At 34.3% G+C, this 13252-nt stretch overlaps 1 protein-coding gene across 1 annotated transcript; it reads right to left on the reverse strand.

Moving 5' to 3' along the window:
* On the reverse strand, window positions 1-13252 carry LOC105329471 (autocrine proliferation repressor protein A). Its single transcript, XM_011430744.4, has 14 exons — window positions 12842-13252; window positions 10848-10962; window positions 9596-9707; window positions 7874-7987; window positions 7695-7787; window positions 7447-7536; window positions 6716-6845; window positions 6224-6344; window positions 5655-5742; window positions 3958-3996; window positions 3774-3862; window positions 2662-2755; window positions 1529-1594; window positions 1-219 (listed from the first exon to the last, which is right to left on the reverse strand). The coding sequence occupies exons 1-14, from the start codon at window positions 13020-13022 to the stop codon at window positions 100-102; spliced, it is 1452 nt and encodes a 483-aa protein (XP_011429046.3). The 5' UTR covers window positions 13023-13252; the 3' UTR covers window positions 1-99.

A 13252-nucleotide genomic window follows, 5' to 3' on the forward strand; every position in this document is an offset into this window, starting at 1 on the left:
TGTAGGTAAATGGTGGCAAAATCGTTTTTATTGATGTGCAGCACCAGACATATTGATATTCAGACTCTACAAATAGAATGACGCAGTATATAAATGAGATCAGACGAGTCTGCCTCTACATCCGGAACCGTGGCATTCTGGGAACGGAAATGTATCCGGGATTATTTGTGCTTCAGTCGTGAATTCTAATCTTGCATCTGATACTCCATCAAAGCTCACCTACCACAAGAACAAAAATAAGCAAAACAAAATTAAATGTGAATCATGCGTTATAACAATGCGATAGATTGAAACATGTTTCAGGTTTATCACTAGATAATTAAAATTGTTTAAAAATGTTCCATTACTTTAGTCTCATAAAGATACAGATTTTCAATCCATATATATACTGTGGAATCATTAGATTTCTTGGTAGCTCAATTTTCGTGGAATTCGTGAGTACCTTTCTTTCACGGATTAACCACCTCCACGAATATTTCCTTTTTAAAAGAGAATAAGAGAATAAACGAAATTACGTTCCAACAAACCTGTAAAATTTAAGCAATCCACGAAAATCTGCACCCACGAAATTTAATGTTTCCACAGTGTTCTAAAATAACAATGAACTTAAGAGCCCCTAATACAACCGAGAATTAATTAAATCAGCAGACCAGATTATCGAATTGTCAGTCTCTCTTCAGGGGGTTTATTAGGTCGAGGTTGTCAACACCTCAGCTTCTGGTCTTTATGGAATGCATTCATTAGTATAATGTTGATAAAACTGTCGACTTTTTCTATGTTTTGCTACGGAAACACTGCTTTTAAAGAAAGAAAAGGCCTATTGGGTTAATTACGTATGTATTTGTCTGATAAAGGTTTTCGCTCTTGGAATTATCGACACATAAAGAGTTATCGACTCATAAAGAGTCTTTGGCTGGCATATGGCATCTGTTGAGGTAGACATAAAATAACGAGAGTGTACTTTATGTCATCGAGTGTTTCTTTGTCGTTGCTTTCAGATAGTAAACCTCTGGTCAATAAAGAAAAATTCAGCAACACTGATCATTGTGTGAGGCAGTGGTAATTTTTGGCAAGAATTTCACGTTTTATATACTCTTGAAATAATCTTATTTTAAAAAAAGACAAAGGTCGAGGTCTCTGCTAGCTCGGTTCATTTTTTTCTGAACCTCTTTACATTGAATTTCTGCCAATTCCCTGTTTTTATAACTATTAATATCGCAAGCCTCGATTATATCAAATAAATGCTCCTTATATGCAATTCGAATATGCAAAGGTGGGAACTTAATCAAAATCAATTTCCTTTCATTGAAGTTCTAACGTACCTTAAAACGCGGGGAACGTTATTATCACTCAGCCATATATGTCAAATATAAGTCCCCTGATACACTAATTGTTTCATCCAATACAGACATCAAAATTGCAATTGTCTGCATTTGGTGGAACAAAATATTAAAAATATCTAAGGCAGATTAAATATTGTGCAGTAATTTGTCGTCTGCTGACTTGAATATGTCGTCTGCTGACTTACTTGAATGAAAAAAGCCAGCCATCCCTGTGGCGGACTGTCGTATTCAGCAACAAAAGTGTTGTTACCCTGTTTAATAAAGAAAAATACGTCTGAAATAGTCTATCTTTATATATTGAGGGGGAAATTGCAGCGCTTTTTGTGGGGTGTTTTACACTATAATGATATTTCATATAAAACAAGTGTCGTAATTCGTTGTCAATCGGAAAAACTGTGCAAAGACTTAGTTCATGTTAAAAAAACGCCTTATCATTCGAACAGGAGCGTGGGTAAAGTTCATCTTATTCTTGCTTCAAATCATAGACTATTATCTTATTTATAGATTCTAGAAACTATAATAAAGATTTTTATCACTTTACACTGCACATTTCTCAGGAAATTCCCTTGTGGAAAAAGTCCTAAAACGAACCAAAATGTCAAGATCTTAACTTTCCCTTTACACGCTTTTTTATTTATATATCTCCGGCTTACTTTTTATTCAATAAAACTGTTTTTGAAAAGACCTCTTGATGTTTAAATCTTTGAGATGGGTGTCAGTGCTAGATGTTCTGGATTGAGTTTCCTTGTCGAACCTATCCTGCGCTCATTAGAGTTCCTCTTTCTATCTCGTGAATCTTGTATTGGCTTCCTGGCCAAACTATCACCAATGTCATCTGTGAACAACTTAATTAACAACACAGCGGTCCTCTTGAAGCTTCGATTCGTCTCTGATCAATTTCACAGATGAATAACGCATGCATTTTAGGATTTTTTTTTTTTTGCCACTTTTGGCCAGTCTGAAACAGTTCACCTTTTTGGAATTAAAGTGCTGCCCATGTAATGATACCGCAGAGATTGCTATTTCAGGTCTTTGATAACGTGCATGTTTAAATGAAAGTGGTCATGAATAAAAGAAGCCTTTGCACTTTTCAGATCAAACCCCACACATGAAACTTAAAATGTCTCTTATAAGAATATCATGCATGAGAGAGGACAGTTTACTGCATGTCTCGTGACATGTAATTAAACATTTGCATAACTTGTCTACAGTAAACACGCACATGTTTTATCGCAACAAAAAAGAAAATAAAAACTGAAAACTGCTGAGCAAGGCTCAAAGTGAAAATGAAAATCCTTGAGTTTTTGATTGGACCTACCAATTCTTGTGCCCTGTCATTGAACCATATCACGGGATGAGGGTAGGGCTTCCGTGGATCATCTGATGAAGCGACCAATAATCTGAAGTCACGTCTTAAATAGAAACACAAAAGTACCCCAAAATCCTTGAATTTTGTAACATTGAAATGTGTTAGAATAATATAATTGATTTTTCATTTTCTCATTCCATAATGTGTCGGTGCTGAAATTGTCTTTGTTTCAAATATACCAAAGGTTAAGAGAATGAAATGTGTACTCTTTGTTTCTCCGAATTCGTTGAATTACCTTCATGCATGTATCTATGTTTCAATATTTTTAAGGCTCTCTTTTTTGTTCATACAATGGTACTCCAAATACATTATTTGCGTTCTGGGTACGCAGATTTTTTATTTTCAATTTGTGAATGTACTTTATCATATCAACAATCGATACTCTCAGTACTATGATTATTTGGTTATCTATGGACACTTTCATAAGATTAAGTTTACCTTTTTTCGATGATTTGAAAATTTGAGGTCTATAGATAATATAACGGGTGCAACAAACGGACACAAAGGAGAGAATTTAGTTCGTCCGGTTCAACCTAGGGAACACTACCAATAGCCAAATGATCGGCCTTTTAGACAAGTTCGGTAAACAGCCCTGTGTACTTACAACGTCATACTATCATCTATACTGAACTGCATTCAGGATCTCGGTACAAATGTACCTTGAATTCAATTTTTACTTTTGAAGCTCCCAGTACCCTGATTATTTGCTCACCTTTATACCAAGGTTGCTTTCAGTACTTTATCTAACCCATCTCTTTTATCAACGGATCTCGAAACGTGTATAATTTGATCAACCTTTCTATTTATGCTCTCACTTGATCAATTTTATTATCATTAATGCTCCTGTTGCTTTGGTTATTTCGTTTTATCTACCTTTTACCATCTTTTTCTACCTTTTTTCATCTTTCTCTACCCTTTGTCATCTTTCTCTACCTTTTGTCGTTTTTCTCTACCTTTTGCCATTTATATCTACCTTTTGCCATCTACCTTTTGCCATTTTTATCTACCTTTTGCCATCTACCTTTTGCCATTAATATCTATTTTTTGTAGTTTAATTCTACCTTTTGCCGTCAAGCGTCCTCGCATAGTAAACGTCCACTGTTCTTGGTTTTCTGTCTGTGAATAATGTTATTTTCCCCCCAGTCTTCGTCTGTATAATTATATTGATTATAAACAATTGATCAAAAGAAAAAAATACGTGTATAAAAATATGATTATCTTTATCTTTACAGATATGAAACTTACGAACTCTCTTTTCCAATTCATTTTAGGAAACGGGGTCTCCTGAAATAAAGCAAAATGCATATACATCTGTTCAGTAAAAAAATATATATAAACATGATGAAGTACACTGATAATGATTATGTAAGATTCAGTTTAATGAATAACAATAAGCTATAATTAACCACATGCATCTTCCAAAGTTGACGAGGTTAAGGGTAATATTTCATCAAGGATGGTTATCTTGAATGAAAATTGCTTTCGCCGAAAAAGCCTAGTTTACGAAATAGAATAATATATTTTTTCTTTGAATCAATTAGACTTGCTGCAGTAGTTTTAAGATAAATGATGTTTACATATAGAAACACACCCACGTAAAGTTCTTGTTACTGCTTGTCACTACTGTCACTTTATTTAATTTTAAGACAGAAATAGATTAAAACATTTTAAAACTCATCGTTCAGAAAATTCATTCTAGATATTTTTTTCTGAGATCGTGTATAAACAGAGCTTCTGAAAAAAAAACCTCCATTTTAACGGTTAAGTATTCGATTCAATCGCCTATATATATGTACATTTGATACCTACATTTTTAAATAGCATACATTTAAAATGAGGATAAATAGCTCGTTTTATTATGGATAGTTTACTGTCACATAATGTAACGGAATGACGTACTTCCCAAATATATTCATTGCGATACTTCCCTAAATGTTAATTTAAAATCTTACATGAAATTTTCTTACACAAATTATATCTTGAAATAATGGTATTAGGTATCTAATTTTCAGAATGCCAGTCAAAACTCAACAATACCCCTCCCCCTAATTCACCCCTGCGAATGTGTTCGGAATGTTTTCTTTATCGGTGCTAAGTATGTAATAAATCCAAAGGTGCCCGAATGAAAGTTCACGAGACTTCACCGAGATGTGCTCAGTTCCTGTGAAATTTCGAGCGGAAGTATGAGTGCTCGGATAATATTCTCAAAATACGTAAGTACTGGTCGTTTTTATATCATATCCTACTTGGATTTATGTTAAAACATGAAAACCTTTCAAGATGTATGTCTTATTTCACCATCTAGCGGTTATTTATATTAAACGCTAATATTCAGAACAGAGTTATCGTTCGTGTTCAACCACGTGTAAAGTGGTTGAAAGTATAAACATTAGGTTGCTTAATAAAATCATAGCCATGTTTGATGCTTGTGGTGTGCAATACCATGTTTTTAGAGAAATAATGGGTGTCTGTTCTGTATAAAAACTTAGTATATCGAGCCATTTTCAAGGAACATTCTGCATAAAATAGTATAGTCTGTTGCACTATTAATGCTATTACTAGGTCAGGCGCGGATCGAAAATTAATCATCAGGGGGATCTCTACAAGCATGTTAATTGTTGCAAAAGCAGACAGAACTATTTTTTGTATTGTCGCATTTATTTCTAGAACACATTTTATCCACCAATTATTAATGAAGATAAAGTTTAGAATCAATAAACCTCTAGATTTATATTTGACTACAAATACCTAGATTCTATGAAATAGACTATAAACACGAGGCATGATTTTTACTGCGAAACTGAAAGGGTCAAATAAAATCACGTGGTCTAAAATTTAAATGACAATAACATTCGCAGGGGTGTAATTGCTATCAAACACGCATTTGATGGAATAAATGTAATTCGCCAAAACCGGAAGTGGTTTTATCGAAATGTACTCACATTTATCACTTGAAGAAAAAATGCTCTTAAAGAAAACATCAAACTTGTCTCGTGCCCAGCACAGCTATGTTCTGCATTTGGAAGTTTTCTGTAACACAAAGAGAACGTGGCCATAACTCTTTTTTTTCTCCTTTTTTTGATGTTTCTCAAATTCATTATAAAATAAAAGCTCTTATGTGTGCACTTTTTAATGGCAGGATATACACGTTCTTTTCAAAATACCCACTCTATAATGTTGGCCCCTATCAATATGCCAATTTTTTTTTATTGTCATAAATACATATTTTATCATTAACATAAATATCATTAATGTATCTCTCTCTCTCTCTCTCTCTCTCTCTCTCTCTCTCAATATGTTTACTCTTTTATAACAGCCATAAATATACCATTTCTTTAATTTTACAATAACAATACATTTTACACTATGTATTATAAGTGAACTTTGCCCACTTTCCAAAGACAAATGTACACCACTGTATACCCCTTTAATCCCTGACGCCTTCTTGAAGGCATGCATATACTAGTATTCTAGTAGCATGCATATTACTCTTAACAACACGTGGTTGCACCTGAGATATTTGGGTCCCTCCAACTGGTCGAAGTAGTAATGAGCGTCGTCCGGCTGAAAAAATTCATCGCCTCCCGTCGTAATGATAAACTTGGCGATGTTCCTATATCTGTCGTTGTAGGCTGAAGCATTGTAAAAACAAGATTTTCACATCGAAAGCACACCAACATTGCTTACAAGATAATGAGAATTTCATTCTACTTAAGCTTATCTTGTAGAAGTGTCTAGTTAAGCGTGGATGAAATTTACACTAGTTGCGCTGTTAGCTTAAAACCGCGTAAAATACCCCCGCTCGTATGGTAAAAAACTAACAACTTTGGAGTGCTAAAACACATATTTAATACCCAAGCATATTGTTTGACGATAGAAAACGCGTACTTTACCACAAGCGTAAATGACCACTTTTACTGTATCATTTCATTTATTACACAGATAATGAATATATCAAACAAAGGTTAGGACATAAAAAATGTTTAAAGACAAGAAAGATTACAGAGAGGGTCGATGATTGCGGCCATTTTGGCCACGCCCTCGCTGTCTAACTCCGCTGTGATGTTGACGTCCAAGTAGTCATCAAAGGCGAAGGTCCAGCCACCCAGGTTTCTGTACATGTGATGGAGATTCTACAAAGCAACGAAAACAATTTAAACTCTATAAAACAAGAGATTTCAACAAGAGAATAGAACAAATCTTTAATTTAGAATACAGATTATATATTAGTTTTGCTCTTGACTGGTGAAATATTAAAAGCAGTATCTTTATGTACTCAATGCCATTCTCACTGGTACTGAAGGTATTTCAAAACAATAACAAATAATTAGATGAAGTCAGGACTTTCTACTCCGTGTCTTGGAATACAATAAAGGAAATCTACTTGGGTCAATTTTGAATTTTATCGCGTAAAAAAATCGAAAGATATTGAACGGACAATCACCTTCTTATGTCCAGATAATTTCATCCTTGACTTTTGACATTTGACTTAAATATCTTCATATGATAAAGGAGTGTATGTTGAGAGTTTGTTCTGTCAAGCGAACGGTTTTCAAACTATTGAGTGGACATTATCTTCTTAAGCTCGGGGTGGTTTGACCCATGACCTTTGACCTAATAATCTCAAGACTCATTAGGGAGACCAGTGCACGACGTTTGACGTTGCCAAGCAAAGGAATCTTAAAATTTATATGGAGCAGACATGGGGGCATAAAAATGATCAAGGTGATTTACTTTAACCATGTTTAATAAGTCCAATACTATGGGTGCCATGGCAACCACTCTTTTGTCTACAGCCGCTGTTGTCCATGTTGTCCACCCTCTCTGACAAATAGAAATAACTCATCATCATCATCATCATCATCATCATTCCAATTTCTAATATCACAGTCGCCATCATTTTCAATCATTTGATTGCAATAGAATTTAGTGTGTGCTCTTATAGGTGAAATACGTCTACGTTCTATATACAGAATACTTGCCTTTGAGGCACCGGCAATGAAAAATTTTTCAACCTGATTTCCCAGTTTAGCCTTTACAAAATGTTGAATTGTATCCATTGCACGAACAGCTGCCTGTTTAAAAAAACCATTCAATATGGCATAAAACTTATGGTTTTGGTAAAGAATATTAAATAGATGTGTCATCTGCTATCATATACTTTTGTCATGGGCATGCGCAGTAGTATTTCCGGATCAGACGTGTTCTGTATAAATTTCTTCCACGTCCAGGCGATTATGGCATCTTCTTTCCTTTTTCTTTTCTCAGGGTCATCCTTCAAAATATATAAAGGATAAAATCAGAGTTACTTATTGATCAACTTCTTTGTTTGATGAAAACCTCGACTAATGCCTGGGTTATTAATATAAACCCGAAGGCTGTCGGTGTTAAATTGATGATTATAGTTTTTCATGCAGTTACTCGAAATGATATACGGATAAAAAATCAATTCATCAAGCCATTAATACACTAATTATATTCGCCTAGGACATACTTAACAGGTTATTTGCATCATTAGTGACATTACATAATCCGTTTATTACGTAATATAAAGAGGCGGCGACTAGAGCGATAAAAGTGGCTGGACAAAAGAACCCGTTTTGGAAGACTGGTCAATGAAACTGAAGTCAATGGATGTTGAAAGTTATCGTGGGATATAATGACTCGGCTAAAGCTTGTTGGCATTTGGAAAATGTCAAGGGCAGATGACGTCACTAATCAAACCTTGACGAAATGGTCGCCAATTGAGAAAAGTAGCAACTCTACCGCTGACATTTTGCTGCCTTTGCTGAAATGGTCACTTCGAAATGTCATCGGCTGAACAGGCTATTATGACAACTTTACTGTTGGAAAATCCGATATTTTTTATCGTTTGTACATCTGCTGTCTCATTTACCAACATATTTGTTTTTAATTAAGAACTTCGAAGTGTGCAATTTTTACGTGTTTAAAGAAGAAATAAGATAGGGTACTGACTGTAATTGAAAAGATTTGTATATACATTGTAACATTTTCCATTGCAGTCCTTGTCCTAAAGGATATATACAATGAATTTTGTTCATAATTTATCATAAAAAGTATTCTCTTTTCAATACATTAATACTAGTACTTTAGAGTATTAATGCAAAAATTGTGTTTACTACATTTTTTATTTATACATGATCACACATTTATGGAAGAGGTGACCTTTAGAAACTAGAGTAATGAAATCTCGGTCAACATTATTTTTTCAAGCGACACAATACAACAGTAAAAGCTTATTCTGCGTATTTTTTCGATGTTTTATGGGATGGGGTGTTTTTAATGCAAAAAATGTTGAAACAAATACCCATAAATTTAATGGGTTTTTTTCCTACAATATGTAGATGTAATTTATGAAATGTTGACGATTAATGCGTGTAATTAATAGAGAAATAAAAACAAGAAGCATCAATAATTTCAAAAGTGCGATTCATTAGTGATACAAGTTGTCGTTTTTCCATTAATTTGTGTTTTGTTATTCAACATCCATATTTTTCAGTTGACATGCAATTTGATAAGATATGCATTTGACATCTTTTAAAAGTGAAGAAAGGAAGGGGGAATAACCCAACATCTAACAAGCGGGGGAAAATTCAAATGTCATGCCTAGTGGCATTGATTCGCAAATATCTTCAAATTCTTGATCCGTAGAGGAGGGAGTGTGTAGTAATTTAAGCCTTAAACTTATGCGTGGTAACTTAACTACTATCTGCTACTTTCCATGAGGTATATACAATTTCTAAAATTGTCTAGTGTATGGTCCTGGTCAAAACTTGCTCAACGTTTGATTCGCAATTGCAGTTTTTGTAGACTTGTATAGTAACCATTCTAAATATTTTTTAAAAAAATCAGACATGTCTACCTTAAACACGATTGGCTGATTGGGAATCATTCGCAAATCGGCGCCAATGGTACATGCGCTGACAGCTACTACCGTTGTCAGGGCCACGAAGTTGTTCGTAATCTTTGGCGGACTGAAAGCAAATTAAACAAACGAAATATCTAGATATTTTAAAACAATCAGATTTAAACATTTTTTTTTTCAAAAACAAAACTAAAAAAATTAAGTTTTATTATTCATATATTCTGAGAATTAGTTGTTCCAAATGACGTTTAAATGCAGCCATCGATTTTACCCAAAAATCCCGCCGAACATAATGAGGCTGTGTTTGGTTACCACAAAGTGCGCATGCCAGTATAGCGTCACGTGACCAAGATGATGTATTGCTGCACAGCACCGCTCTCATTGTTGCGGACCATTGTATAGTACACTGTTTGTCAATGGAGTTAGTGAAGATGAATTGGTTTGTCCTAGAACTTACATGTTTTGTACATTTTTTTTAAAAAACCTTTGTTTCGTTTGAGTCTAAAGTACGTCTTCACTGTTTTAAAAATGTGTTTGTTGTTATGGCTGCCGTTGTATAACCATTGACAACAAACGTTTCTTTTATTTACAACACCTGACTCCCTTAATGTAATGATACACTATTCCTCAATTCTTGATAAAGTTTTCAACTCAACTTTAACCCCCCCCCCCCCTCAGTAAAATTCCACAACCAACATTTGTGGAAAATACACTTTGTCATAAGTATGTTCCATAAAAATCGGGATAATTTCAAATTCATTTCAATTCAAATATGTCATTTCAACTGCTGCGGTGTTAACACGGCCAATTTTATGTGTGCCATCTTTAGTACCTATACATTTTTCATAATCTTTGTATTTTTTTCATCCATACATATATTTGCACTGGTATAATACGCATTACTTTTTCAAATCAATATTATTTATTCAAATACATTCAAACATTTATCAGAATTTCATCACATTCTATAAATATTTTAGAATAAATACAAATTAATGCCGTTTTTTCTGAGAATTCTATCTATGTACAGACACCACCTGCCCTAACTATAATTTAGATTTTTGATAATAAAAAAAAATCTGCACATGACAGATTTTGTTTATCAAAAATCTAAGATTTTTAAAGGACCACACTTTTGTTTTCATTGCAAAGCTTTCAACCTTGAATATTTAGGGTTTCCATAATCAATACCACAACCCCTTCAAATAAATTCATAGGACTACATGAAGTCAGTCAAGAAATGTATTACTCTTCAGTGTTGCTCCCCCCGTCGATAAGCATGAATGCGGCCTGGGTGTAGTTGATTTTGTCAGGGATGGTCACCGTCAGATAGTGCCACCAGATTGGGCTATCCGTTTCCGCCTCTGCAAGACCATAAAAAGAAAGCAATGGTAAACTATCACTAGTGATTAAAATCAACTCATCATTGGTATTTCTATTTTATGATATTTTTGTGGTTTCCTGTGTTGTGGGGGGGGGGGGGGAGGGGGTGAAGGTAAAGGCAAATAAAACAACGTACAATTTTACAGAAAAAAACGTTATTTTTTCTGAATGGAGTTTCTTCCATTTGTTTTGAGAAAAATAAAATCAAAAATTAAAAGATAGTGTAATGAAGAATGAAAGAATGATGTGGTAGTGGGAGGTTAATAGTATTATTGTAACACTATCTTTAATTTAACGACGGCATTAAAATCATTTAATGTCTTGGGCATAAAGACACACTGCCAGATTTTAATCCTAGTAATAGAGAGAGAGAGAGAGAGAGAGAGAGAGAGAGAGAGAGAGAGAGAGAGAGAGAGAGAGAGAGAGAGAGAGAGAGAGAGAGAGAGAGATAGATCTGGGATTTGTTCTTTCTCAAAGAAAAGTGCACAGTGAATGATATAACACACACCGTATATAGTGCATTATTAGCATAGAATAGATTTGCATTCCTGATTAGCATTCAAAAACAAATCTTGAACAATTTCACTCTCTATATGTTTTAGAATTATCCCAGAAGCTACGCTAATAGCATAAATCAAATTAAAAATCATACATCAATTAATGGAATGAAAGTCGTGATTTTGGTAGCGCATAAATCAAACATTTTTGGCCGGCCTCTTTGTCAATTTAGTTACATAACTTCATTATATTGTATGACCCACCATTCATCTCTCCCTTCAAAATGAAATTCTTTTTATTGTTATTTAATACACTGTATTATTTCAAATAATAAGTGACGAAATTGTGAATGTTTTCCCGATGAATTCTAATTTGTTTTGAATTTACGACATCGTGGCATTTCTGTCTGGAATGGAAAGTTTCGTGGAACAATATAATTAATAACAATTGACATGTAATAAACTTTAAAAACTAACTTTGCGGTATCTCCAATTAAATTAATTAGTGGCATCGTCTCCATTTACGTGTGTTTTGCGTAGGTGCATAACCATGGGTTAAAGATGGGGAATTTATGACAAGCATATTTTAATATCAATGAAAATTCAACTATAAGCAGAATTTTAGAAATGAACCTTAAACATATATTTCTTCTCTGACACTTTTTACATGTACATGTATACATACTTAACCTATAATTAGCGTATAATTAACTGCAGGTTAATTTTAACGCGCAACACACTATTTTTGAAAACCGCTAAATTTATATTCACAATTAAAATTTGTTTATGGCGAGTTCTGAGTCGTGTAAATTAAGCGAAAATCAAGATCTCGCGATATATAATGAAACTGGTATTCAATATATTGCCTATAATAAATCTTGATTTAGCTTCATGTTATCTGTAAGTAACTATAATTTTGTTAATTGTTAATAACAGATTGTCACATTTTAACTGAATTGTCATCGTTACAAGGTATAGTTATTACTAGTAAAGTAAGTACAGTTAAGGGGTCTCCTTTTGAAAATTTAGCAGATACGTATATCTCAAACTCCGTTATCAAGTTTTTGTTCTACTTAAACAACATTGAGATCCATTTCATCATAACTATTAATTGAGATGCTCTGAGATATGCCCTCCAATAAAATTCACAGGCTCCTCTTCACCGCAACCAATCTCAACCATGCAGTCCCCCTCCCCCTCCCCGAAAAATTGAAATAACACCCAAACAAAACATCCCTTACAACAAAGCCGAATCAAAAATTTCCCGACGACATTGTATGAATGTGCATCCATTCATTGACTAATGCATTTAAGTCTTCCTATTTTTTTAATATCATGCTTTTTGTAAACAATCGAAACCTACCCGTTTTCCATTTTTGTGATGTCATATTCAGGGTATACATGGTGTATTCGGGGCCGCGGTACGACCCGATCTCCGAGTACTGGTAGTGGGGGTCCTCACGATGTACATAGTCGTCCAGGGGTGTGGCACGCATTGGGGACACCGCCCATAGGGCGACCGCTGTAGTAACCAAGATCCACATGCTGGCTGAGGGGGGAGGTGGTGCATCTATAATCTCTAAGTCATTTGATTGTCTTGTGACCTAATTATCTCTGATTGAGATATCCTGGAAGAAATACAAACATTTCTGATAAACTGTGTCATCATACGATAGGGTATATATCCTCAAAATTCTCCGAAGACGAAGTGTTCCTGAATTAGGATATTATCCGATCACTTCCTGTTTATTTGTGTTGTGAGTTTTAAAACCCC

Source organism: Magallana gigas, chromosome 7, assembly GCF_963853765.1.
Source record: "Magallana gigas chromosome 7, xbMagGiga1.1, whole genome shotgun sequence".
Taxonomy (NCBI): Eukaryota; Metazoa; Mollusca; class Bivalvia; order Ostreida; family Ostreidae; genus Magallana; species Magallana gigas.